This window comes from Chlamydomonas reinhardtii, chromosome 1, assembly GCF_000002595.2.
Source record: "Chlamydomonas reinhardtii strain CC-503 cw92 mt+ chromosome 1, whole genome shotgun sequence".
Classification (NCBI taxonomy): domain Eukaryota; kingdom Viridiplantae; phylum Chlorophyta; class Chlorophyceae; order Chlamydomonadales; family Chlamydomonadaceae; genus Chlamydomonas; species Chlamydomonas reinhardtii.
In genome coordinates, this window is record NC_057004.1 from 709,679 (window position 1) to 736,535 (window position 26,857).

At 67.7% G+C, this 26,857-nt stretch overlaps 2 protein-coding genes across 2 annotated transcripts; both read left to right on the forward strand.

Moving 5' to 3' along the window:
• Positions 1 to 140: 140 nt before the first annotated feature.
• Positions 141 to 16,032, forward strand: CHLRE_01g003751v5 (uncharacterized protein). Its single transcript, XM_043058157.1, has 18 exons — positions 141 to 362; positions 513 to 659; positions 1,007 to 2,027; positions 2,202 to 3,207; positions 3,410 to 3,592; positions 3,861 to 3,984; positions 4,238 to 4,317; positions 4,911 to 5,044; positions 5,262 to 5,322; positions 5,787 to 5,922; positions 6,335 to 6,433; positions 6,791 to 6,845; positions 7,162 to 7,301; positions 7,531 to 7,617; positions 7,881 to 8,231; positions 8,545 to 8,610; positions 8,861 to 11,782; positions 11,915 to 16,032. The coding sequence occupies exons 1-18, from the start codon at positions 303 to 305 to the stop codon at positions 14,417 to 14,419; spliced, it is 9,177 nt and encodes a 3,058-aa protein (XP_042928071.1). The 5' UTR covers positions 141 to 302; the 3' UTR covers positions 14,420 to 16,032.
• A 338-nt stretch (positions 16,033 to 16,370) lies between these two features.
• CHLRE_01g003800v5 (uncharacterized protein) lies at positions 16,371 to 26,812 on the forward strand. Its single transcript, XM_043058158.1, has 9 exons — positions 16,371 to 16,755; positions 17,257 to 17,341; positions 17,666 to 18,893; positions 19,189 to 19,256; positions 19,494 to 19,565; positions 19,766 to 19,915; positions 20,182 to 20,304; positions 20,524 to 24,060; positions 24,292 to 26,812. The coding sequence occupies exons 2-9, from the start codon at positions 17,261 to 17,263 to the stop codon at positions 25,972 to 25,974; spliced, it is 6,942 nt and encodes a 2,313-aa protein (XP_042928072.1). The 5' UTR covers positions 16,371 to 16,755; positions 17,257 to 17,260; the 3' UTR covers positions 25,975 to 26,812.
• Positions 26,813 to 26,857: the final 45 nt, after the last annotated feature.

Here is a 26,857-nt window from a genome sequence, read left to right on the forward strand (position 1 = left end):
TGCTTGCACCTGTTCCGGCTGTCATGCCGCCGAGCGGCACGCACCCGGGCCCCATCCAATCTAGTGGCATTTCGAGCTGCATACACCGCCCACGCATACGTTCAATAAACATTTGTTTGTTACAAACGACACCTCACGACGCTGGGAGCCTTGTCCAACTCGAAGCACGCAGGGCACTATTGCTTGCGCGGCAGGGAAATGTCGGGGTTGATTGTAAACCATAATGACTCCGCTGGGTGCACAAGCATTGAGATAACATTATGAGGAGGATAATACTGCAGCGCTGGGGTCGCTGAGTTGGAATGGCCGAGGCCATACAGGCGCTGTTGTTGAATGAGCGCTTTGCACAGTCGGATGCGCTGGTAAGTAGTAATGACAAGAAGCGCCGTCGAACAAGCGCTGCTGGGCCTCCAGCGACGGAGTTCCCATGCGCTCAGCCGCTCGTTGAAAGTTTGTTTAGTCGCGATGAAGGGCTCAAAATACTCCATCCGATGCTTTGTGCGCTCTTACAGGTTCAGGAGGTGCAGGAGGCGGCGACGCGCGCAGCTGAAAGTGACCTACGGCATGGCGTTGCGCAGCAGAGAGCCGCGCCAAGTAAACGCGCGTCATTCCTACTTCCACAGAGACAGGGAAATCATGCTCATGAACATTATGAACAGGTGCGCAACGTACGGTGTATACGGCCTCAGACTGCCCGACCCCAAGAAGTTCACACGCGTACTTACAGCATCCGCGGCGTGAACTCAAACGCGTACTTACGGGAGGCCCCAGCCTGCCCTCGCGGAGTCCCTAGACTGCCCGGGACTGGGTCCTGTGCTATGCCAGCGTTGCCCCTGGCGCCTTCCTAACCGGCTTTGCAGGGGCGCCTTGCGCCGCCCCGCTTCCTCCTCTCAGCTCTACTAAAATGCTTACAATCAAGTGCCCCGTGCAAGTGCCCCAAGTATCCTTACGTCGCTAATGTCCCAAACGTCCCCAACAACCGTGCCCCCTGCCTCTTCCCCTACAGCTGCTGGCTCCGGACATCACGGGCCCTATCATGCGGCGAGCCTCCTGGGTGGAAGACCCACTCGTGGGCGGGGCGGACGGCGGGGCGGGGGCAGCAGCAGCAGTAGCAGCTGCAGCAGCAGCCCCTGGAGGAGGCGGCGGCGGCGGAGGGCCGCCGGGGGCCCGATCCGGGGGCTCCCCATCCGCGGCAGCGGCACCTGCAGCAGTTGGGTTCGGTCTACCCCGCACGCCGCTGCGGGTGTTGTCAATGGGCCTAGCGGCGGCGGCGTCCGCGGCGGCGGGGCTGCTGGCAGCGACTAGCAGTGGCGGCAGCAGCGGCGGCGCGGCTAACGGAGGCCTGGGGCACGAGCAGCCGCAACACCAGCCGCAGCAACACCAGCAGCAGCCGGCTGGGTTGCAGCGAATTGCCTCTCGTCGGCATCAACTGCCGCCAGTCCCAGCGCTGAGCATGCCGCTGCAGCACCAGCATCACCAGCAGCAGCGCGAAGCGGGCGGCGGAGAGGGCGGCGACCTCGTCACCGCGTTCTCGGCTGGAGGCAACACGGCGGCGGGGCTTCGTGGCGTGGCAGCGGGGCCAGCGGGGGCGTGGGCGCTGCTTGACACGACCCCCGAACCACCGCCGCCACACGCAAGCGGCTCGCCTATGGGTGACGGCGGCGGAGGCGGGAGCCTTCAGCGCGTGCCGTCTGTCGCTGCAAGGCTGGGGCAGGTACAGCAGCTGCGGCCGCGGCTGCCAGTTGCCTTGAGCAGCTTGACCATACCGGCGGCGGCGGCGGAGCTGCCACAGCGCTGGTCCGAAGAAAGTGCGCCGCCGCCGCATTCCGCACAAGCCGCCAACCAACACCAGCACCAGCAGCAGCAGCAGCAGCAGCAGCGAGCGGACGCCACAGCGGTGGTGAGCCTCCTGGACAGCTGGGGGAATATACCCAGCCTGGATTGTGACGGCGGCGGCGGTGCTGGCGGCGGCGGTGCTGGCGGCAGCGGCCTGGCGGCGGCGGCGCCGCTAGGGCCCGTCGGGACAGGTCTGTCGCGACGCAACCCGCGAATGGCAACCCTTGCGTCGCGCCGCGCGGACCGATTGGGTCGCCTCCTGGCACGCTCGGGTGACGGCGCCGCCCCTGGCGGCGGCAGCAGCGCTGGCCGCGCCGCTGACGCCAGCGGCGGCGCCGACACCGCCATCAGCTTCCACCGTGCAGAACCGGTGCGTGTCCGGCCAACCTCAGCAGCTGCGCGGGACCGTGGTGTAGCAGCGGACGTGCCGGGGGGTGCGGCCGCAACCGTTGTCGGCGATGGCGGTGGTGGCGGGGCGTGGTGGCTGGAGACCAGTCCGGCCGACTTGTTGGACGCGCAGCAGTGGCGGGGTGCGGCGGCGGCGCCAGCTGCGGCGGCAACAGCGGTGTGGTCCTCGCTGGCCGCGGGGCCGCGGCGCGACGGCGCACCTGGGTCATCACCACCGCCACCACCGCCAGCTGCCGCCGCCACTGGCTTGCCCGGTCAGGTGCATCAGGTCTCGGAGGACGGCGGCAGCGGCGGCGCTGCCGCCGACGGCGCTGGCGCCGGCGCTGCCGCCAGCGGCCTGCTGTCGCCGGTCAGAGTGAGCAGCCCGGCGGCTGCCGCCACCGGCACCACCGCTGCCGCGGCGGCCTCACCCGTTGCAAAGCCAGCTGGCGTCGCCGCTACATCGGCGGCGGCGTCAGCGGCGGCGGCGGCGGCGCTGGCGGAGCTCGGTGACGGCGGGGCGTTCATGCTGCCGCCGTCGGCGGCGGCGGCGGGCGCAGGCACGTGCGCCAAAGAGGTGGACTGGTGGGTGCGGTTCGCACGTGACAGTATGGACTTAACAGCAATGTCAGCATCCGGCGACGGCGGCGGCGCGAGGGGTGGTAGCACGGGCCTGCGCAATCGGCGGCGGGGGCGCAGCAGCCGCCGGGTGTCGCAGGAAGAGGAAGAGGAGGACCGAGGCCGGGATGGCAAAGCCTCCAGCGTCGGCGCCGGCGGCGCGCTGACGGCGGTGGTGGCGGCGGCTCGTTGGAAGAAGAAGATGGGGCTGGCCGGAACGGCGGCGGCGCGGCAGCATGGCGGCGGCGGCGGCGCCGGCGGCGCTCTGGCGGCGGAGCATGTGCCCTGGTGGGCTCTGGCTCTGGACCTGTTGTCACTGGCGGACCGGTCACTGCCGCTGTTCCTGCCCTCGACCTCCCGCACCAGGTGTGTGTATGGGGGGGTGGGCCTGCTGAACAGCAATCGGGTATTGCAAGTGTTGAAGGTGGCTCTCCTGGTCAATGCGGCGCCCTGACACATCCATCGTTTGGCATGTCGTGTCTCATAAAACGCCTTCCTTTCTCCTCCTTCCTTCCCTCCATCCTTCCCTCCTCTCCCTCCTCCTCCTCCCCGCTCTTCCCCTCCCCAGCTGGGACGTGTTCATGCTGCTGCTGCTGCTGTACACGGCCGCCGTGGTGCCCATGGAGGCCGGGTTCCGCGCCCTGAACGCCGTCAGCAGCGGCGGCACAGCGGGCGGCGGCGGCGGCGTGCTGGCGGCGGCGGACCTGGCGGTGCTGCTTGCGTTCTGGATCGACATTGGCGTGCAGTTCAGGTGCGTGCGTGTTCGTGTTTGTGTTCATGTTCGGTGGATGGCAATAAGAAATGAAGAAGTGCAAGGGAAGAAAGCCCGCAGGACTGTGCATGCGATGCGGTGCGGCGCTGGCGGTATTATTAACATGGGCCTGTGCGCGGTATTGCTGCTATCACCTTCGTGCTTGCCCAACACACACGCTCCGACGCCCCTGTGCCCTCTTCCCCCATCCCCCCCCTCCCTCCCCTCCCTTCCCTCCCCTCCCTCCCCCTCCCTCTCCCCCCTGCAGGACCGCCTACATCAGCTCCAGGGGCGACCTGGTCCGCAGCAGCCCGCGGGTGGCGGCGCACTACGTCCGCACCTGGCTGGCGCTGGACCTGGTGTCGTGCATGCCCTGGGACGCCATCATGAGGGTGGGTGGGAGGGGCCGGGGGGGGTGGGGGGAGGGGTGGGGGGGAGAGGGGGAGGGGAGAGGGGTAGGGGAGAGGGAGAGGGGAGGAGGAGGGAAGCGGGTGAGGGGACGGTGGGTGGGTGGAAGCGCAAAGAGCGAGGGGGAGCTTGTCCTGGGGGTTTGTGGGGCAGTAATGTTGCAGCATATATTCATGTCTCTCACCCTCTGCCCGTGCCCTCTGCCCCACATTCCCGTCCCCGCCTCTTCCCCTCCAGGCGGCGCTGCCCTCTACTGGCGCCGACTCCACCAGTGTCCTGGTGCTGCTGCGCGTCCTGCGGCTACTCAAGCTGTTCAGGTGGGTGGGTGTGAGAGTGTTGGGCTAGAGAACACGGCGCCGTGGGTTTGGCGTTCCAGGGTTTGCTCCAGCCCCACTCCACCTCATCTCACGGCTCCACCTCCACAGTTTCCTCCTCCCCCTCGTCACCTGTGCAGCCCAGCGCACTCTCGCTTGGCTACAGGCTTGGTTCTAGTAACCTCCGCACCACCTGCTTACCTTGCCCACACCCCGCACCTCCCACACCACCTCCCCCACCAATGCCCCCCACCACACCTCCCCCACCACTGCCCTCGCCACTGCCCACACCACTGCCCCCGCCACTGCCCCCCACCACTGCCCCCCACCACTGCCTCCACCCCACTGCCCCCCACCACTGCCCCCCACCACTGCCTCCACCCCACTGCCCCCCACCACTGCCCCCCACCACTGCCTCCACCCCACTGCCCCCCAACACGTCCCGCACCACCTCCACTCCCCACCTACTGTCCCCGGGTTACCCTGCTTGTATCCTGTTCCCAATGTTTCCAACCTTGCAACCCCCACCGCTGCCCCCCACCCCACTGCCTCCACCCCACTACCCCCTCACCGCTGCCCCCCCTCACCACCCCCAGGCTGCTCCGCGGCCTGGACCGGGCTCTGGGCCGCTACGGCACCCTGCTGCGTCTGGGCCGTCTGTTTGGTCTGATGCTGCTGGTGGCGCACTGGACCGCCTGCCTGTGGCACGGCATGAGCGAGTGGCTGGACGGTGAGGGGCCGTGGTGGGGGAGGAGGGAGAGGGGGAGGGAGAGGGGGAGGGGTAGGGGCGCAGCGTAGACGTGCAGCAGCCCTCGCCACGCCTCCCCCAAAGACTCGGCACCTCATTGCAACCGTTCATTCTGTTTATACTGGCCTTGTAACACACACCCACACATACACACACACGCAGACACGCACACACACACACGCACATGCCCCCTCCCCAGGCTGGCCATGGATCTTCACGGACCGCCTGCCGCCCAACGCCGGCTTCGGCCCGCAGTACATGTGAGTGACAGGGTTGGGGGGGGGGGTTCGTTGTTTGTTCCGAATCCAAGTAGACCCAGGACCAGCCCACAGAGCGCGAGTGGGCAAGATGAGTTTCAGCTGTGGTCTGTGCAGGGGGCCTTTATCACTCTGCTGCACTCATGCATTCTGGCTAGCCTAATCATGTTGTGTGCACGGATCAAACCAACCAAGCGGTCAATGTCAACAACAAGACACACCACGCAACACCGCCACCACACACCGAACACGCCCCCCTCACCCACCCACCCAACCACCCACCACACACGCACACACAGACACACACACACACACACACACACACACACACACACACACACACACACACACACACACACACACCCAACCACCCACCACACACGCACACACAGACACACAGACACACACACACACCTCCGCGCCTGCTCTGCTGCTGCTGCCGCCCCCCGCCCCCCGCCCCCCGCCAGCTGCTCGCTGTACTACGCCTTCGTGCTGGTGGTGGGCAGCGACAACCTGCCCGCCGCAAACAACCTGGAGCGCGTGTTCTACATTGTGATGCTCATGGTGGGCGCCGTGCTGTACGCACTCATCATGTCCAACATGGTGAGTAGCGGAGCAGAGCGGTGGGGAAGGAAGATGCGATTTCCCTCGATTATGCGTTCTGGTGATGTCAGTTGCGCCATAACATAAATGAACACACAACACAGATAAATCTGTGCCAGCCGCAACGCAGTATCTCCTCTCCACCCCGCCCCTGCCCCCCTTCCAAACGTCCTTGCAAGCCCCCCTAACCCCCTCCTCTCCCTCCCGGGATTGGTTCAAAGTTAACCCCCTAACCCCCTCCTCTCCCTCCCGGGATTGGTTCAAAGTTAACCCCCTAACCCCCTCCTCTCCCTCCCCTCCCCCCTCTTTTCATCGGGCTCGGGCGCTCTCCTGGTCGCTCTTTTGCATCTGTTTCGTTCGGGCTGGTATCCACAAACCCCCCTCCTCCTCCCCCTCGCCCCGCCTTTCCCAGGCTGTGCTGGCCACCAACCTCAACAGCCTGGCCAGCCGCTACAGGACCAAGGCGGCGCTCGTGGCGGACGCCCTGAGATACGTGGGCGCGCCGCCAGAGGTGGGTGCGGTGGCGGGGCGGAGGGAGGGAAGAGCGAGGGAGAGGAGGGAGAGGAGCGAGGAAGAGGAGGGGGAGGAGGGGGAGGAGGGGGGAGGAGGGGGGAGGAGGGGGGAGGAGGGGGGAGGAGGGGGAGGAGGGGGAGGAGGGGGAGGAGGGGCGAGGGAGGAGGGGCGAGGGAGGAAGGCTGTCAGTGCAGTGAGGGCTTGCCTGCCTCGAGCTTACAGCATAACGGTAGATAGCATGGGTGATACGAGGCACTGCCTGCCCATCCCCATGCCCCCAACCCCTGCACATCCCCATGCCCCCACCCGCGCCTTCATGTATGTCAACCCCCCTGCCGTACGCCTCCGCCCACAGTTCAGCGCCCGTGTGGCCCAGCACTACGATTTCCTCACACAGCACGACCACCCCGGTGAGAGCCGTCGCGTGCGTGCGCACACATATGCGTGCTGTGTTCCCTTGTGTACGCACGCACACATACACACATACACACACATCCGTAAACCGTCGCTTTGCTGCATCGCATACACTGTCTTTGCGCAACGTTCTCCTTGTGCTCTTTAACACACATACACACATACACACACATACACATATGTACACACACACACATGCACGCACACGGACGCGCGCGGGCTCCGATTTGTTTCCTCAGTACCCTCCTTCCATAGACAGATATCCCTGCACTCACCCACACCCTCCAACCCCCACACCCTCCCCAACCACAGGCCCCGAGGCCGACGCCTTCCTGGCCACCGAGCTGCCTGCTGGCCTGGTGACCGACACCCGCTGGGCGCTGTACGCGGCGGCGTGGGCGCGACTGCCGCTGTTCGGCGGCTGCTGCGAGCCCTTCATGGCGGCGCTGCAGGTGGGGGTGGGGGTGGGGGCGGGGGGGGAGTGGACCGTTGTGCGTTTGGTGAAAGAATCCATTTTCAAATACGCACATACACGCACACACACACACACACACACACACACACACACACACACACACACACACACACACACACAAACACACGCACACACGCGCGCACACACACACACACACACACACACACACACGCCACACACACACAAACACACGCCCTCCACCACAGGCCCGCCTGACGCTGCTTGCCTTCACGCCCGGGGAGGTCATCTACCGGGCGGGCGAGGCGGGTAGTCACATGTACCTGGTGCGGCAGGTGGGTGGGCGGGTGGGGGGGGGCGTGTGTGTGTGTTGATGTGTGTGTGTGTTGATGTGTGTGTGTGTGTGTGTGTGTGTGTGTGTGGATGTATGCGTGTGTGTGCGTGCGTGTGTGTGTGTGTGTGTGTGTGTGTGTGTGTGTATGTGCAGTCGTGGGGTGGAACGATGTGCCCGGTTGCGGAGTTTTACCAGAACGGTGATGGCGCATGTCAGCTGTCGGGCGACACACACACACTCGTACAACCACCGCCGCCGCCACAGGGCCACGTGCTGCTGGTCTCCCCCGACACCCCCAACTCCTTCAACAGCAGCCCCGGCCTCGGCTCCGGCCACACGCGCAGCGACAGCGACAGTGGCGGCGGCGGCGGCGGCGGCGGCGGCGGCGGCGGCGGCGGCGGCGGCGGCGGCGGCGGCGGCGGCGGCGGCGGCGGGTTGGCGGAGGTGGTGCGGCCGGGCGAGGCCTTTGGGCAGCTGGCGCTGTTGCCTGATCTGGCGGGTCGGCGGCGGCGGTACACGGCTGTGGCGGGGCGGGCCTCGGAGCTGGTGGCGCTGGCGGGTCGGGACCTGGCGGCGGCGTGCCGCGACCACCCCGAGTGCGGGGCGCTGGTGCAGGTAGGGGCGGGTGGGGGAGAGGGGGCGTGGGTGGGGTTTGTGTGTGGGTGGGTGGGGGGGGGGGGTTGCGGTGTTAAGGCAGTGGATAGGCGTGGGAGGGAGTTGTAAATACCAGCTCAAACTAAACCAAACCGAGCTAAGCTAGCGGGGGTGAGGGGGGACTCACAAATGCGCGTCTTCTTTGGCATGCATGTGCACACACGTGCCGTACACGCACGTCCACTCACACAGACACACACACACACACACACACACACACACACACACACACACACACACACACACACACGTATGTATGCACACACGGCCACAGGAGCGGCTGATGCAGCAGCTGGAGGACGTGGTGTACGGCACGCACTGGTGCTGGTTCATTGAAAAGGTAGGTGCGAGGGGATGAGAGGAGGGGGAGGGAAAAGGTGGGGAGGGAAGAGAAAAGGAGGGAGGGGCGAGCGAAGCGCGCCAACGTTGGAGGAATGCAACCCGACGGAGCATCAATGGTTGCGGTGCGCATAGGCAAACACGCGAGGTGCGGCGGCTGGGGGATGTCAGTCATTGCGTAACTTCGCTTCTATCTGAGTCCAAAACCCATAGCCGTAACCCGCCGCCCAAACATGGCTGGTTGGCTGCAGGTGCTGGTGCCGTACCAGCTGTACGGCGACGTAACCGAGCGGAAGGAGCTGTACGGCAACGGCGGCGGCGGCGGCAGTTCCAACGGCCCCAACCACCGCAACCACCACGTCCACAGATCGCAGCAGTCCATAACCGCCTGGCAGCGCACGGCGGCGGTTGAGGCGGTTGAGACCGTTGAGGCAGTGGGTAGCAGCACTGGCGCCGACGGATCCAGCTCGCCCGGCGGCGCTGCAACCGCTGCCATGTCACTCCAACCGACACTGTTGCGGCAGCCGTCGGTTGGGGCGGTTGGGGCGGTTGGGGCGGTTCTGGTCAAGAGCGGGTCAACGCGGGCAGTCGCCTTTGCGCCAGACACCGCCGGCGGTAGCGCCAGCACTTCTGCCAGTGGCGTCCAGCCGCCGCCGCCACTGCCGCTGCCGCTGCCGCTGCCGCTGCCTGGGCCACCCCCTCATCCAGAAGTGGCGTCTCAAGGCGATACAGCTGGAAGCGGCGGCGGCGGCGGCGGCGGCGGCGGCGGCGGCCGGTCCCCAACGCAGCGCCCCCAGATGGCGGCGGCGGCGGCGGCGGGCGCGGCGCCTGCGGCCCTGGATATGTCCTGGAGTGGCAACGAGGACTGGCTGGAGCAGCAGCCGCGGCAGCACTCGGCGGCGGCGGCGGCGGCTAGCTTGGCGGCGCTGGCATCCGGCAGTGTCACCGCCGCCGCCGCCGTCGGCGCCACCGGAACCCCAAAGGCCGTGGATGAGTTCGGCCTTTTGGATTCCAACAACAGCGACATTGACCTCTTCGCATCCAACGCCTCGGCAGCGGCCGCCTCGAAGGCGCCTGGTCTGGTCCTGCCGCCGGCGGTGCTTGATTCGCTCTCCGGCTACGGCGGTGCCGCCGCCGCCGCCGCCGCCGCCGCCGCCGCCGCCGCCATTGCCGCCGCTGCCGCCAGTGCAGGCAGCAATGCGGGCAGTAGCCGGGCCGACAGCAGCAGCGGGCAGCCGGGCGAGGACCTGATGGACACAGCCACTTTCCTGTCGCTACTGCCGCCCTCGAGACAGCCCTCCGCGCAGCGCCTGCTGCGCATGACCTCACGACAGGCTGGCAACGGCGACGGCGCGGCACCGGGCGTTGGCGGTGGCGGCGGCGGCGGGACGCAGTCGGGGGCCGCCGCCGCCGCCGCCGCCGCCGCCTCGCTGCTGTCGCTCGTGCCGCTCTCACGCCAGGCCTCAGCGGCACGGCTGCTACAGCGGCGTAGCAGCAGCCGCAACCGCAATCACACTGGCGGCGGCGCCGCCGCCGCCGCCGCCACCGCCGGCGGCGCTAACGGCCAACTGCTCGACAGCATATCTGACCTGGTGGAGAGCCTGATGGATGTTTTGCCGCCGTCGGCGCCACACGGCCTGTCGCGGATGCGCGTCCTGAGTCGCGGTCGCAATGGCGAAGCGGCGGCGTATGTGGATGGCGGCATTGTCGTTGCCGCTGCCGGTATTGAGCAAAGCAACCTTTCGGCGTCTATGGCCGCCACGGCGGCTGCAGCGACGGCGGCGCTGGACGCCCCCGAACCACCAGAGCCGCCGCCGGCGCAAACCACGCCACGGCGGGCGCCGCGCCGTGGCGCATCGCGCCTTGCTCCCGGCTGGTCGGCCTTCGCTGCGCCCGGAGCGCGGGAGGAAGACCTGGAGGGGGCGGACGGCATCAGTGCTACAGCCGCCGCCGCCATTGCCGGAAACATCAGTGCGCTGCTACAGCCACACCTTAGCGGCGCCGGCGCCGCCGCGGCGCCAACGCTACTACTGCGCCGCACCCGCTCGCGCTTTTTCGGCAGTGATGGAGGCTCGATCACCGGCGGCGCAGCTATAGCCGCCGCCGCCGCCGCCGCTACAGCCGCCTCGGCAAACCCAGGCACTCTTGGATCGCAGCAGAGCATCAAGGACCTGGAGGCCAAAGTGAGTGCAAGCGGTGCCGGCGGCAACAGGGAGCTGGGGAGACCGCTCCACCACTCGAGTGGAAGCGCGTTGCGGCTGCTGCCCCTGCAGCCGGCTGTAGGACACACAGCACATGCGGCGGTAGCGGCTACAGCCGTCGCCGCCGGGGCTGCGGCGGCGGCGGCTACAGCCGACACCGGCGGCGGCGTGTGGCAAGCCTCTGCCTCATCGCCGCGGACGCGTGCGCGGCGCCGCAGCAGCGAGAGCAGCGCGGGCGGCGGCCGCGGGGCGGGCGGCGGCATATCGTCAACGCGCAGCAGCCTGGACCTTGGCGCACCGCCGCCGGCCAAGCCCTATCGAAACAGTGGCGAATTCGCGGCCGCCGGTCTTGCCGCTTCGCGCCTGGAGCCGGCGGCGCAGCTGCAGATGGCGGTGGGTGTGCTGGCACGGATGCTGGGGGCCGGCGACGCCGCCGCCGCCGCAGCGGCGGGCGCCGCCGCCGCCGCGGTTGCGGCGGTCACTGCTGAGACCGCATCCGGCGCTGCTGCAACCCAAAGGAAGCGCTCAGGCACTGGATATGACAGCAGCAGCGCAGCACGTGCGCTGCTGCTGTCGCCGGCGGCTTCCGTACACGCTGCTGCTACTGCCCCTGCTGCTACTGCCCCTGCTGCTGCTGCCGCTGCTGCTACTGCCCCGGTGGAGGCGACTGCCGTGGATCCTGTGATGCCGCCGCCAACGCAGCAGCTGGACGCGATGAACGGCTCACCGCTGCTGGCGGCGCTGCTGAGTCAGCAGGGCAGCCGCCAGCTGCTGCTGTCCATAGCCGACGCGGTGGTGAGGCGTGAGGGCGCCGCGGGCGTGCCGGCCGTTGCGGAGGCGCTTGCGGGCGCCGCCGCAGCCGCCGCAGCGGCAACGGCGGCTGCGCGGCAGGCGGCGGCTGCGGAGGCGGAGGCGGCGGTGCGGGTGCTGCTGACGTCAGTGGCTGGTGGGGTTGAGCAGGTGGAGCACACGGTGAGCTAGCCTGGAATACCGGCGGTGGGGGTTTCGACCAAGTTACAGTCACTGGATTTTGAGGGGGGCGACCGAGGGCATGTGGGCTTGTGCGAGATTGCTAACTCCCTTGAACTGGTTGTCGTACGGCAGGTGGTTGGCCTGGAGGAATCCGTACGCGCCGCCAACCGCCGCCTGGCGACACTGGAGCGCGACGCGGCGGCGGCGCAGGGCCAAGGCATCCTGGCGGCGGGCCTGGCGGAGGCGCTGACGCGCGCCGGCAGCAACGTCGACGGCGGCGGCGGCGGCGGTGCTTGTGATGGCGGCGGCGGCAGCGGCGGCGGCGGCGCTACTGACGGCGATGGCGGCGGTGACGCCGCCGTCAGCGGCAGTGACGACGACGATGACGCCACCGGGCTTGTGAAGCAGCTTCGCGCCTGCGTCGCCAGCCTTGGAGCCGGCGGAGGCGCCGCTGCCGGAGGCGCCGTCGGCGGCGGCGGTTGGGCATCGGACCTCGAAAGTGCAACCGACGCCAGCTGGCTTGCGGCGGAGGGTGCGTGGCCACTGCCGCCGCCGCCGCTTGCGCACGGCGGCGGCGGCGGCGGCGGCGGCGGCGGCGGAGGCGGCGGAGGCGGCGGAGGCGCCGCTGGCGGCAGCTCGCGGAGGTCACTCAACGTGTCGGGCTGGGTGGCGGGATCAAATGGCAGCGCCGGCGGCGGCAACACGCGCGGCAGCGGCAGGGGCAGCGGCAGGGGCAGCGGCAGGGGCAGCGGCACCGGCCTTCCTTTCGTGGGGTCAGCGACGGGGCTGTTGGATGAATCGACTGGCGGGCGCGACGGCGGCGGTGCCCAGAACAATCGTCGCTCAATTGAGATGCTGGCGGCGGCGATTTTCAGCAACCAGCACGGCACGCCGCCAACGATCAGGACTGGTGGCGGGGGCGCCGGGTCGCTGGCACGCACCGCCAGCGTTGGCGACGGAAGCACGTCACCCCGGGCGTCCGCGGCGCTGACGCCAATGCGGCGGCGGATGTCTCGGATGGCGACCAGTGCCCCCACGTCCGCGGCGACACCGCTGCCTGCAGGTTTCGAGAGCAGTGGCGGCGGCGGCGGCGCCGCCGCCAGTCGTGCCGCCAGCCGCGCCGTCAGCCGTGTGCCGAGCCGCATCAGCCGTGCCTCCCGCCGTACCACCATGCACAGCAGTCACGGCGAAGACGGTGACGGTGATGGGGACGAGCTGCTGCTTAGTAATCAGGACGCCGGGCCGTTCCGCCGCCGCTCCACGGAAAGCGCGGCGGCGCTGTCGCACGCGCTGTCCGGCGTTGTGGAGGCGCTACCCCTTAGCCACAACCGCAGCCGTACTTCCAGCCTGTACGGCGACCCCGCCGTGCCGTACGGTGCCATGCCGTACGGTGTCGTGCCGTACGGTGCCGCCAGCACCTCCCGGCGCCGGTCTCTGGATGCGTCCGGCTTTGTGGAGCACTTCTTCCAACCTCAGCAGCACCCACAGCAGTGGCCCTACATCAGCAGTGCCGGCGGTCACGTCGACGGCGCCGCGGGTGGCGAGCACCTGTCCGCCGACGGCGGCGAACTAGGGGCGCTGCTCCAGGCGGCCATCGGCGGCAGCATTGGCGGAGAGGCGCCGGCTGGCGCCGACGGCGGCCCCAAGCACGGGACAGCGACATCCCGCGAGCGCCGCCGCTCGCGTGCCGTCATCGGCGACGGCGCCGCGGGCGCCGCTGCTGGTGGCAACGGCGGCGACGGCGCAGCGGTGGCGGTGCTGCCTGGCGCAGATCCCTTCTCTCCCGTGGGCCCGCGCTCCCGCCGAGCCTCGCTGCTGCTGATGCAGGCGGCGATGCAGACGGACGGCGCTGGTGGCGTTACCATCGCGCCGGGCTCCCCTGCTGCCGCCGGCGCCGCCGGGTTGGGTGTGTTGCCGCGACGCGCGCCGGTCATCGCCGTGTTGGATGACTCAGTCGTGGCGGGCGCCGGCAGTGGTGGCGGCGGCGCCGGAGCACGCGGCGGCGTCGCGCCATCGGAGCGGCCCGGCGCCCGCCGCGCCGCCGGGGCCGGCGGCGCCGCCTCCGGCTACAGCCGCAGTCGCACCGCAGCCACTGAAGGGGTACTGGGGGCGCCGCCAGGGGCCATGGCGCTCAGCCCATCGGCGTCGAGTGCGACAGCCAGCAGCGGCGGCGGCTTCAGTGGCTCGCAGTACCGCCGCGCCAGCACCTCCTTGCTACTGCCATCCGGCGGAGGCGCTGGCAGCATTGGCAACATCAGCAACCTCAGTGCGCTTGCCGCCGCGATCATGGGCCCTGGTAGTGGCCGCGGCGGCAGCGGCAGCGGCGGCAACCGCACGGCCCCCGCCGCCGGCGCCGACAACGGCGCACCCGGCTCGCCACCTCGGCAGAGCCAAGCCGCCAGCCGCTTAGGCTCGGTGCTACTGCCGCCAGAGGTGTCGTACTACGGCACTGCAGCTGGCAGTAGCAAGGCCGCCAGCCGCCGCAGTAGCCGCGCGTCTGGTGGGGGCGGGCCGGTTGATGCGGTGGCGAGTGGCGCTGCAACGTCACGTGAAGAGGATGACGATGAGGGAGCGGGGGAGCGGGACGAGGGACCGCAGACAGGTGGTGAGGTGGGACAGGAGGCGGCGGTGGTGTAGCATCAGTTGCTGCTGCGGCGACGGCTGCTCTGACGGCAGCTACAGCTGCATCTACGGTCACGGGTGGCAGCGATGAGGCCGTGGGACCACCGCCCCCCGACGGTGCAAGTGAGGCTGGCGCGGCTTGCGGTGGCCTGTTTTCCAGTCTGTTTCGGCGTTCCAAAAGCAGTGGGGGGCGGGTTGTGAGGTATACGGCAGCACATGCCGTTTCTCAGCGGTCGCAACTGAAAGTTCAACGTCGCAGCTTTGGGTTCCCCCGGGGGCGCCGTGGCTTCTTTCATGGTGGGTATTCATGCATTCTTGAAGGCAATCGCAAGGTCCCAAGTGCTTGAATTTAAGAACACGAGTGGCAATGGACCGCATCGGTCAAACGGACTGGACTGGGGTAACGTTGTCCAGGCTTTTGGGTCCTCCTGCGCACAAACGCAGCAAGGGAACGGGAGATTCGGACGCGTGGGTCTGGGACGGTGCCGGCGGGGTGCCTGCAGGCATGCAGGCTGCGACAGCGGTATTGCAAGCGTTTGTTGCGAGTACATGTGTAGTGATGTGTAGTGAGCACGCACTGGTACGCATGGATGGATTGCAACTGGGTCATGCGGCTGTCCTTGCTTCGATATCGTCATCCTTACCAGTCGAAGATTGATTGATGTTTTATGGGTTGCCTGGGGGTTTACTGAGCATAGGTGTCTTGCTGGATATACATGCCCACTTACTTATCGCCTGCTATTGAGTTTCTCGATTGGCCGGTGACAAAGCAAAGTAAATGCGGCCGGTTGACATCTCGCAACGTACCGTGCACTATCACTGCTTTCCCGGTGCGAACATGCCGACAAACCGAGTGAAGAGTGCCAAGGTCCCGCGTGCCTTGGCGAGGCCTGGCTTGCCAGCTTCTGAGTCAAGTCTAAAGTGATTGGTTGTTTTCACCATTTCCATTAATGGAAGACCGGAACTATGGCAGCACAGCAGCAATTGCGCACCATCTACACCTGGGGGGGGGGGGGGCACATGTATCAGGGCTGCACAGTGCACACCCGGCGTGCATCACCGGCAGAATCAATGCATCTCGACGTGACTGATGCAATCGGGGTGTATGACTGTGTGCACGCAATGCGCGTATGGGTTTGGAGCATACAGCGAGTGCGTGCTGATGTGCTTGAGAGCACGAGGAATAAGGGCACGAACGGCAGTATTTGCGTGCGTGTGCGTGGAGGGTAACTGGCGCATGTGTCTCTGGCAAAGAGTTGTATGACATGCGAGATTGAGATAGGGAGATGCTGAGATGTCTTTGTGGAGAGAGGCGATTTGCTTTGAGGTGGGCCACGTTTAGTGTGGTAGGATGGTCGTGGGCAAGCGGAGCATATCGTATGGTGGTGATTGAGTTTTCAAGTCTTTCTGTCATCCTTTCCTGCTTCGCCTGTGGGACGTGTCAGGGCACGGTGGTGGTGCCGAGGAAGCGTGGAGAAGCGTGGAATACAGAAAAGTTGGAGGGGCGGGCAGGGGCGAGGCAGTGCGCGTGCTACGCGTGACAGCATGACTGATTTGTGCGGTCATGGGCAGTTGTTTTAATGCTTTGGTGCGGCGGCTCCAAGTCCTCCAACACTTTACAATTCACCTGCCCGTGTACCCGACTCCTGCGTTTTTTTTGCGAAAACCGCCCGGCGCCCCTGGACCTACCTAACGTCCTAACCAGGAGGTGAAGGGCCAAACCGTGGGGCCACGGCCTGCCCTGCCCCGATCCCGAAACCTGCCCCTAGTCAGCCCCGTACCCCACCACCTGCTTTGCTTATGATCTTGCCCCTTTCCTGCCCACCACCTGCAGTTTGGCAGCAGGGGCTGATGGCTTGGCGAGGCTTGGCGAGCAACTCTCGCAGGGCGGCACAACCTGCAGCCGTGCCCACGCGCCCCGACACAGAAGGACCACAAACAGCTTCGACCATAGCTTCTATGTCACAATACACAGCTACTTGCGCGTCCAGGCAAAAGACAAACACGGCAGTTGCTTCATTACCATCGGGGCGTTGAGCAGTACAATCAAATCGCAGCGAGTATGGCGCTGTCTTGTATGAAAATGCTTTTGTATGAAACGCACTACATGTGTATGTAGATGGCAGCGCCGCTGCGCCAAGTTCGGACCGCGTTTGGCAAGAAATGTTTGCAAGGTCGCTCAGGGCAATTTTATGGTAGTTAAAATCTGACCCAGCAGATGATTTTGCATCGAGCTTTTGGACAGAAGCTCTTTTTCGCGATAACGACAGTCTTCCCAGTGCTGGCACTGCCGAGAGGCGGCAGGAGGCATCGCGCGACTCATCTGATGCACCACATGTGCCACTGAAAAGGTACGCAACAGCAGAAGCGTATGGAAGCTGACGGCTCACATCCTGGCGCCAAACGCGAGCACTGCGATTCTGTCTACCCAGCTTGTGGAAGCGTAACAAAATGAGTTCAAGTACATAGTGGACTGGGCCCGGAAGGTTCGTCCGGCCACCGGCTTGCGCGCAAGCGAGCGCTACTTGGCAGAGAAACATTGCCATATACCCTTGACATGAGCCGTTCTACTGTAAAAAACCGTTTTCGCTATTAGGTTGGAGGCTAGCTCCTTCGTCGGCTCCGCGAGCTCGGACGCCGGCTTGCGCGACGTGCCACGTAGCGGGGCAAGTCTCAGAGCTCCTAACGCGCTTCAGCCTGCCCTGTATGGTTTGAAGCACATACGCTTAATATGACGGACAGCAGCAGTCGATGTGCGACCAACCGTGTTGCAAGTTGCGCCGCTCTGCGGGCCCTTCCCCTCCATTGCCTGGTTGTAAATGCTCCTCGCTTCGACGGCCGCGCCCTCACAGATACATGAATGAGCCTACCTCCTCAACGGCTGCTGGCATGCTGGCCGCGGAGGCTCCTGCAGCGGAGACGGCCGCTGTGGCGCAGGTGCGGCGTAAGCAGCGTGGGGAAAGCGGTGTAGGGCGAGGTGTGGCTTGGGAGAAGGAAGATGCCGCGTGCCGCAACAGCTGCGTGCAGGGTACGTGTGCTGCTGGCTGCATGCGCAATGGGTTGCTGCATTGAGCAGCCCATGGCTTCCATCACCTCACGTCCACCCTGCTGAACATGTGCTGACGGGTGGGTCGAAGGGCCCTTCAACACACGCTCCACTCCGCTCGACCACCCACGCTCCACCCCCAATCCACCCACACCAACCCCACGCCACCCTACTCACCCCCACGCCACCCATCCCCCAAACCCCCAACCCCACAGCTGGACGGCCTCCAGCTCATTGCTGCGGGCGCCGCCTCCCGCAGCCTGGTGTTCCGGGGCACAAGCGGCGGCCGCCGCGTGTGCGTCAAGTACAGCGCCGCACGGGAGGCGGAGGGCCTGGCGGCGCCCGCAGCCGCGGGGCTGTTGGGCCCGGTGCTGATCCACCCCCACGTGATCCGCACCTTTGGCTGGCACATCACGCGCCTCACGGATGCGGATTTCCAGGAGTCTTCAAAGCTCGCTGGCGAGGCCGGGGCGGCGGCTGGCGCTGGCGCTGGGGCGGGGGCGGGGGCGGGGGCGGCTGGCGCTGGCGCTAGCGCGGGGGCGGCTGGGGCTGGCGCTAGCGCGGGGGCGGCACAGCCCGACATAGAGGACCGGTTGAGACAGCCTCAGCAGCTGTTGCCGCATGAACCACAGCTGCAGCAGCAGCCCGGTGCAGGTGATGCGGAGGAGGCGCGGTCTGCGCCGCCACTGCGCGGCCGCAGGGGCCGGGGTCTGCTAGCGGCGCTCTGTTTCTGTCTGGAGCCCAGCCAACTCCCTGACCAGGAACAAGAGGCTGAGGCGAACACCCGCCGTCTCCAAGCAGCGGCGGCCGCGGCCGCGGCCGCTGCGCACCCGGACGACGCCAACAGCCACGACGGTGCCAGCGGCGTCGGGTCTGGCGAGGGCGGCGCGGCTGAGCTGGACGGCTGCCCGCCGGCCGCGCTGGAGGCGGGCTGGGGGCGGCTGCGCGCCATCTTGCGGCGCCTGGACGCGCGGCCCGGCGACTACCTCACCCGCATTGTGATGGAGGACGCAGACCTGGGCTCTCTGGCGGGAGCCATACGCAACACCACAGCCGCCACAACCGCCACAGGCGGCGCGGCCGCACCCGCTGGCGCCGCGCCCAGTGGAAGCTTGGGAGCAACAGTGGGAGGTGGTGGTAGCGCAGGCGGAGGTGGCGGCGGCGGCGGTGTCTCCGTGGGTATGGTGCGGCGCAGCGCCACCGGTGGTGCTGCGGGCATGGCCCCCGGCACGCCTCGCTCCTCGTTTTCGATGGCGCTGCTGCAAATGTCATCGGCGTCCTTCCAGCTCCCGCACTCGCACTCGCAGCAGCTGAGCCGGGCGCTTCCAGGGCCGTTGTTCTGCGGCGACGCCGACGGCGGCGAGGGGCTGCAGTGGCTGCTGATGACGGCGCTGGACATCGCCGCAGGCATGCTGCACCTGCACTCACACCAAGTCATTCACGGTACGGAGGAGGTGGTGGCAAGACAGGACTGCTCGCTAGCGGTAGATACATCGAGGTTGCGCCCTCTTTGGGGAGGGCCGTGCGTGGGCTAAGGGATGGGCTATGGGGTGGGCTTTGGGGTGGGCCTTGGTTGGGCCTTGGGTCGGCTTTGGGTGTGCCTGGGGGGCTTGGAGGTGCTCCGAGGGCCGCCGGGGTTGGGCTGCTGCGAACCGAGCAACAAACACGTGCCCGCGCGCTCTCCCGCTCAGCCCCTCCCATCAACCTGCTTGGCTCCCGGTGTCGGTGTCCCTGCCAGGTGACCTCAAGCCCGGCAATGTGCTACTTGTGAGCGACCCGCATGACGTGCGCGGCTTTGTGGCCAAGGTGCGTGCAGCTGCGTACATTACGACCTTATGGGTAGTTGCGCTGGTGTGCCCGTATGTATGTTTAGAAGAGCCCGCCTCGAAACGCATCTATAAGTTCAGCCATGAGTACCGCTCCAAGCGCCCTGCGCAGCCCGCGCTTTTTTCCCGTCTGGCCCCGCTGCCCACGCTGCCTCATCCTAACACCATTGTACGCCCATACCCCGCGCCCATAAACCCCAAAACTCCATCCAAACAGATCACTGATTTCGGTCTGTCGCGGTTGGTGGGCCACGAACCCTCCCTGGACAACCACGACCTTTACGGCACGGTGAGCGAATGCCCCTATGCCCTCTTTGTGCTCTTACACATGTCACGCTGGGTTTTCATCAGGTGGATTGCTGGCGTGCCTGCGGCCGTTATGGGTCGCTTGTCATTGCGCGCTGCTGCAAATGCGCCGTTCGGCTGCACGCATGCACACAACAACAACTGTAACAGCACACATGCACATGCACATGCGCACACGTGCAGGTGCGCTACATGGCCCCCGAGGTCATTGACGGCCGCAGCTACAAGTCCAGCGACGTGTGGAGCTACGGCGTGGTGGTGTGGCAGATGGTGACAGGCGAGGTGCCCTGGCCCGGCCTGCGCAGCATGCAGGTCATGATGGGCGTCCTGCATGTGAGTCCGCATGAACACATACATGCACCTGCATGCAAACATGCACGTGCATGTGCACTTGACGGGCCGCGTTACGCGTGCGGCAATCCGGCGTTGCTCCGGTGGTGATCGTGCAGTGCGTACCACTCCACAGACTTTCTGTGCGGGCGGTGACAATGGCGCGCCTCCAGATGCCGCGATTGCCTTCACCCCTGTGCCGCATTTCCTTTCAAACGCCTGACACGTACGGAATATGCGTGTGTCTGACGCACGCGCTGCCGCTGCAGGGCGAGCTGCGCCTGTCGCTGCCGCCGCGCACGCACCCGCGTCTGGCGGCGCTGCTGGAGGCGTGCCTGGACCACGACCACAGCCGGCGGCCGGGCTTTGACGAAGTAGCCTGGCAGCTGCAGGTGCGGTGGCGGCAGTGGTATGTTGCTGCTGAGGGGCGGTGGCATGGGCGGTGGGTGGGTGGGTGGTGGGATGAGGTGCGATTGCAATAACGATTGCGGTTGCGAGTGTACAGAGCTAGAGTGAGTGCAACGCTCGCAAAGGCTGCGCGTGCTCACGTGTCTGCGCAACACGCCTCGACCTCACGTGTCCATGCCATCCCCGCTTCCGTGCACGAACAGGAAATGCTGTTGATGCACGACATCGCAGTGCTCGGCCCGGGGCCCCTGCTGTCGTTGCCGGCAGGAGAGCTGCCCGGAGAGGCCGGCGACGAGGGCGCAGGCTTCGCCACCGCCACCACCTCCACCACCACCACCACCGGCGCCGCCGCCGCCGCCACCGCCTTGGGCGGGAGGGCTCCACATGAAGTTGCGGCCACCGTCGAGACTGGTGCTGATGCAGCTTCCGTGGAGGCAGGCGCCCTCGGGCCGCTGCCTGCACTGCCACCGGCACCGCCGCACCTGCGCCCGCCAGCCTCCGCGCCCCATGACAGCCCATGGCTGCGTCTGGCGCCCGCCGCGCCGCCCGTGCCCGCACTGCAGGCCGGTGGCGCAGGTGACGCCGCCGCCGCCTCGCACAGCACGCTGGACGTGGATGCCGAGGTGCTCGCCGCCGGCGGCGTGCCGGGATCCACCGCCGTAACCACGGCGGCTACTGGCACCGGCAATCTCGTCAGCGCGGCGTCAGCTTCTGCTTACATTGGCGGAGCCAGCGGCATCTCCGCCGCCAACACGCCCATATCGTCGGCGGCGCCGCCAGGCGCTGCCGGCACAGCTTCAATTCATGCCGCAATCCGCGGCGGCGCCATCCAAACGGGTCCGGTGTCGGCTGACGCCGCCGCCGCGCCGCCGCCGCGCTTGTCGACGGCGCTGGACGCCTCAACTCCGGGCATGGCCAGCGCCGCCTCTGCAGCTGCAGCCGCCAGGGGCGCCCGCAGCTGCATCCACGCGTACCAGAGCCAGACGGCGTCGAGCGTGGCGGGCGAGGGCTCGCTGTCGAGTGGCCTGTACGCCTTCGTCAACATGTTTGCGCGCGAGCTCGCACCGCTACCGCCGCCGGCCACTGCGACAGCCACAGCAGCCACTGCAGCCACTACGGCAGGCGATGCCGCCGCAGAGGAGCGGCTGCGCTCGCTGGCTGCCTCAGCCGCCCGCGGCGCCCGCGGCTTTGGGGAGGGCCCGGCGCCGCCGAGTGGATCCTACGCGATGGACGCCGTCCTGTCCGTCCCACACAGCAGCGGCCCCGGAAGCCGCAGAGCATCTGCGCACGGTGCCGCGCGGCCGCGGACCGCCACCGGTGTCACTGCCGTCGCGGGCAGCGCCGCCGGGGCTGACGTCACTACAGCGTCGCAGCTGGTGACTGCGGCGGGGGGTCGCGGCCGCGGCGCCCGGGGCTTGTTGTTCGTGGATTCAGTGCGAGGCGGCGGTGGCGGCGGCGGCAGCGAGGGACGATCACAGCCGTTCTTCCTGTCTGGTGCGTCTGCGTTCCTAGACGTCCTGCGCAGCCCCAGCCGCAGCCGCCGCGGCGGCGCCGGCGGTGCGGGCCCTGCAGCCGCTGGTTCGCCGGCGCGCACCGGCAGTGCCAGCGGCGCGCCGGGCGGCATGTCGGTGGCCGCAGCGGCCGCCGCAGCCGCCAGTTCGCCCTCCACAGGCCCGTCTAGCAACAACACCGCAGCGCCAGCCGCACCGGCGCTGGCGCCAACAGCATCCGCATCCGCGGCCGGCACTGGTGCTATGGCCGGCAGCGTTGCCGAGCTGCTGCGCCACGCGGTGCGCGCCAGTCCGCTGCAGCCGCTGCCGCAGCGGCGGACGCACCCGTCCTTGCCGCCAGCCGCTGCCGCCGCCGCCACGGGCCGCACCTCTCGCGACGTGCCGCCCCACCCCGTGCTGCGCGACCTGTACCCCCAGCCGCACCCCGCCCCCGCCGACGGCTCCGGCGCCGTTGCAGTCGACGGCAGCAGCGCAACCGCCTCCCTGACCTGGGACAGCTTGTCACCCTCGCTCCTTGCAGCCTACCTGCCGCAGCCACAACCGCACCCGTACACAAACCAGCACCCGCTGCAACCCTTCGCCGCCGCCGCCATGCGCCCCCCCTCCGGCGCCGCCTTCCCAGCCTACATGGGCCCCTCGGCCGCGTCGCTGGCGGCGGCAGGCGGCGCTGGCGGCGGCGGCCGCGCCACCTCTGACGTGGACACAGCCGCAGTGCGGCTGATGCTCGCGTCCTCGGAGCGCGGCAGTGCCTTTGCCGCGCTGGCCACCGCCGGGCCTCGCGCCGGCCAGGCGCCCCTCTTCCCGCCGAGCCGCGTGCGTGAAGACGGCGGTGCAGCAGCCGGCGGAGGCGCGCCCGCCGCTCGCGCGGCCACCTCTGCGTTCGGCGGCGCTGGGAGCGGCATTCTCAGCACTGCGGGCAGTGGCGCCATGCCGCCGGCTGCAGCCGCGGCGTCCGGTTCGGCCTCCGGTTGGATCGGTACTCCCGCGAGTGGTGCCGCGGCAGGTGCGGGCCGGCCCGTTGGCCCGCCCAGCCTGGGCCTGCGCCTAGCCTCCGGGTCCTCGTCCTCCTCCACCTGCGCCGCAGTCATACCCTCCACCAGCGTGGCCACGCTGCAAACCGCGCCCTCCTACGCCAGCACCTCTTCCGCCACCATTGCCAGAGCCGGCTCCTCAACCCCAGCCGTCGGTAGCGCGGCGGCAGCAGCAACGACCGCCCCCGGCACCGGCGGCGGGCCCAACAGCAGCGGCGCGCTGTCGAGTACTGTCAGCAGCAGCAGTGTGCTGGGCCCTCAGCGCAGCACGGCGGGCAGCAGCAGCCTTGGGCGGCCCTATTTCCCAGGCCCTCGCCGCCAGCAGAGCTGGGGGCAAAGCGCCTGGACCACAGGGGCCGGCGGCGCCGGCGCCGGCGGTTTTACTGGTGGCTTCGGCGGCGGCGGCGGCGGCTGGATGATGGGGTCGACGCTGTCCAACGTTCAGCCCACCGCCGCCTTGCCGGGTGCGCCGAGTGGCACCGCCGACCGCACCAGCGGCGGCAGCACGCTGGGCACCTACGGTGGCGGCACCTGGACGCACGGCACCCGCACCCGCAGCACGTTTGACCGCAGCCACAGCGCGCTTGGCGCCTCGGGAGCAGGCCGCGGCTCGTGGGAGCTTGCGCCGCAGCCGTATGGTGGAATCGGCGTCGGCGTCGGGGCCGGGGTTAGGGTCGGAGTCGCGACCGTGTCGCCATACGCGCTCATGTGCGAGTCGCCTTTGGCGCCCGGCGGTCCCGGCGCCATGAGTGCGGGTGCGGGTGCCAGCGCCGGCGCGGGTGGCAGTGGCACCGCGGACGGCACAGGCTCGCAGCGCTGGCTGCGTCAGCCGTTGTCGTACCACATTGTGCCGCAGCCGCCGCTGCTGCGCCCGCCGGCCCCGCCGCCGCAGGCGCTGCTGCAGCAGCACAGTTACCAGCTGCAGCAACAGGCGCAGTACGGGCGACGCAGCGGCAGCGGCCGCAGCTGGGATCCGCCGCTGCCGCATTCGTCGTCCTCGGCGCGGCCCACGCCCAGTGGCAGCCTACTCATGAGTCCAAGAGCGGCGGCGACCGGCGGCGGCATGAGTGGCGGCGCGGCCGCTGCCGGCACGCGCACCGGCACCGGCACCGGCACAGGCGTGGACGGCAGTGGCTCGGCCTCGGTCTGGGCCGATGCGGAGGTGCCGTTGGAGCTCCTGGACTGGCGGGCGGTGCAGGTGAGGGCGGGTGGGGCCCAGGCCCGTAGTATTGGTCTTGGTCGTGGCGTGTGTGTTGTTAAAGAGCACAGTGTGTGTGTGTGTGTGTGTGTGTGTGTGTGTTATTGTTGCGTGTGTCCGTGCGGTCTGTTTGTGGCAATAAGCGCTTCCCTTTCAGGCAGAGGGATAGCAAGCCATGTACTTCCACCAACGTGCATGCATGGTTGCCAACCGTGGTCATCCACCCTGCAGGAGAAATTCAAGCGGGAGCTCAGTGTGGTGCGCCCGCCGCCGTTGGAGCCCCTGAGGACGACGGGCCCCGGGCAGCATCACACCCAGCAACGGCAGGATGGGCAAGGCGGCGGCATGGGCACAGTGCGGAGCGTCCTGGGACCAGTCGGCGGCGCCACGAGCACTGCGGGTACTGCCACTGCCAGCGGCGATGGCGGCGGCAGCGGTGCTGGGGGCCTGTCGCCGCTGACTTCCTTGGAGCCGCCTTTCACATTGGGCGGGTTCATGGCCATGCCTTCCACCAGCATGGACAGCGACCAGCGCACCTCGGCGTTCCTCAGCGCAGGCGGCGGCGGCGGCGGCGCGGGTGGCCCAGCCGCCTGCGGCAGCAACAGCAGCGGCAGCTTACGCCACTCCTCCTTCTGGAGCTCGCAGCTGTCGCACTCGCAGCTGCTCGCCTCCTCCTCGCACGTGCTGCAGCAACAGCAGCAGCAGCAGCAGCAGGCGTCCGCGTCTCTGCAGCAGCTGCCCGCGTCCCTCTTGGTCATCGGCAACCTGCCGCTGCCACTGCAGGCCGGCGGCGGCGTGCTACTGCCAATCCGAGAGGAGCGGCCCGCCTCAGCCTCTGCCGGCAGCAACAGCCGGGAGACCTCCGACAGCCGCACCCACAGCCACAGCCATATTTACCCGGCTAGTCTGGGCGGCGGCAGCCGCGGAAGTAGCACCATGGGCCTCGTGGCTGCCTCCGCTGCCGTGGCGGCGGGTGCTACAGCATCGGGCCATTTTCCGTTGCGCCGCGGCGGGCGGCGCTACAGCGCCAGCGCGGCTGTAGTGGCGGGCGTTGCAGGCAGCGCCGGCGGTGGCATTGGTGGTGGTGGTGGCGGCGGCGGTGGCGGCGGCGCAGTCGACAGCGGCGGCCTGACCAGCGGAGGCGGCGTGGGAAGTGCGGTGGAGGTAATGAGCCTGGACGCGGAGGGATTGCTGATTGCTGCGCCGCTGCCAGGCGGCAGCGGCAGCCGTAGCAGGAGCGGCAGCGGCAGCCGCAGCAGGAGTGGCAGCGGCGCCGGGGGCACGGGCAGCAGCAGCCGCGGCTTTGGCAACAGCAGCGGCGCGAGTCACATGAGTGGCAGTGGCGGCGTCGGTGTTCTCGGTGGCACTGTCCGGGACCCGCACCGCCGCGTGCTTGCCGTCACGCTCCAGCAGCAGCACAGCCAACAGCACCCCCCGGGCGAGCACGCCCACCGCACGCCGGCCGCCGGACACGCCGCACAACACTCGGAGGCACGCGCCGGTCCTATCGCAGTGGCGGCGGCTGCGGTGCCTGCAGCAGCAGGGGCAGGGGCGCAGCATGCTGGTCTGACCGGAGCGGAACGAGTGGACTCGGTGGCAATGGCCCCAGCAGCAGTAGCAGTAGCGGCAGCGGCAACAACGGCGGGCCTGAACTCGGCGGCAGTCCCCGACTATGACTTGCTCTTCGACCGGCTGCCGGCTTGGCTGGGACCGCTGCCGCCAGTGCAGGCGCAGCCTGTCATTGCTACGACGGGCGGCGACATTGCTATTGCTGCGCCAGCGCCCAGCATGAGTGTGCGCACAACAGCACCAGGGCCGCACGCAGGTACGGCGGCTGCAGCTGGTGTGTTGGATGTCGCCGGGAGGCAGTCTCCGGCGGATGCAAGCGATGAGGAGCGCACACGCAAGAGATGATGGACCCGGGGCTGGTGGCCCTCAAGGATGGGCCCTCACCTCACAAGCTATTGTGGCAGCGGCAGTGCGCAGATGTGTGCTGGGCAGAGTGTGCTTGGAGCATGCGCAAAACCAGGAATCCCTTAGGGCCTTAGGGCATCGCTGTTGCGTTGTGGCGCACATGCCGCGCCCGTGCCGCAGACGGCATGTGCCAAGGGACCGGCTCACCGGCCTCAGCGGCGGCACCTTGTGAAGCATGGGACCATCTGGCCGACAGTCCCGATATGTGTGTTTGTGCGCGAGTGGGGGCGCATACTTCACTTGCGCGAACGGAGTAGAGTAGGGCGACATCGTGGACACTGTGGCCGTGCCCTCCGTCGTCAACACTTGTTGCTATGACGCAATCGACAGGCGTTTGCATATGGTAACTGTCTCGCACTCACGCAGCACAGTTGCATGCAGGCGCAGCCACCCGTAGATGCAAATGCAGATTTGAGGACTGATGATTTGAGTACTAATGATTTGAGACTGATGAATTTCTTGGATTTCCTCCAGGGATTCACCCATGGGGTTTATAACCTGACGCCTGGCTTTCTGCGCTTTCCATCGGGGAGGCCACTCACTACAGCGCAGGGGTGAAACGTGCCCAACTCCGAGACCAGGAGAAGATGAAACGACCGCGGAAATGTACTGATGATTTATGAGGTGAACTAACGAGATTTATAAATATTATTAACACGATTCTAGCGCGCCGCTGCGCGGCATGCTGACGGGGTCGCGCCAACGACTGGCACGGTTGAGGCAACGCGTTGGGTGCTTGTTGTGAGAGGTTCTGGGGCATGGGCTATTTACGGTCGTCGCATTGTTGCGGTTTCGACAAGCACATCCATGTTTGTGACCGCCA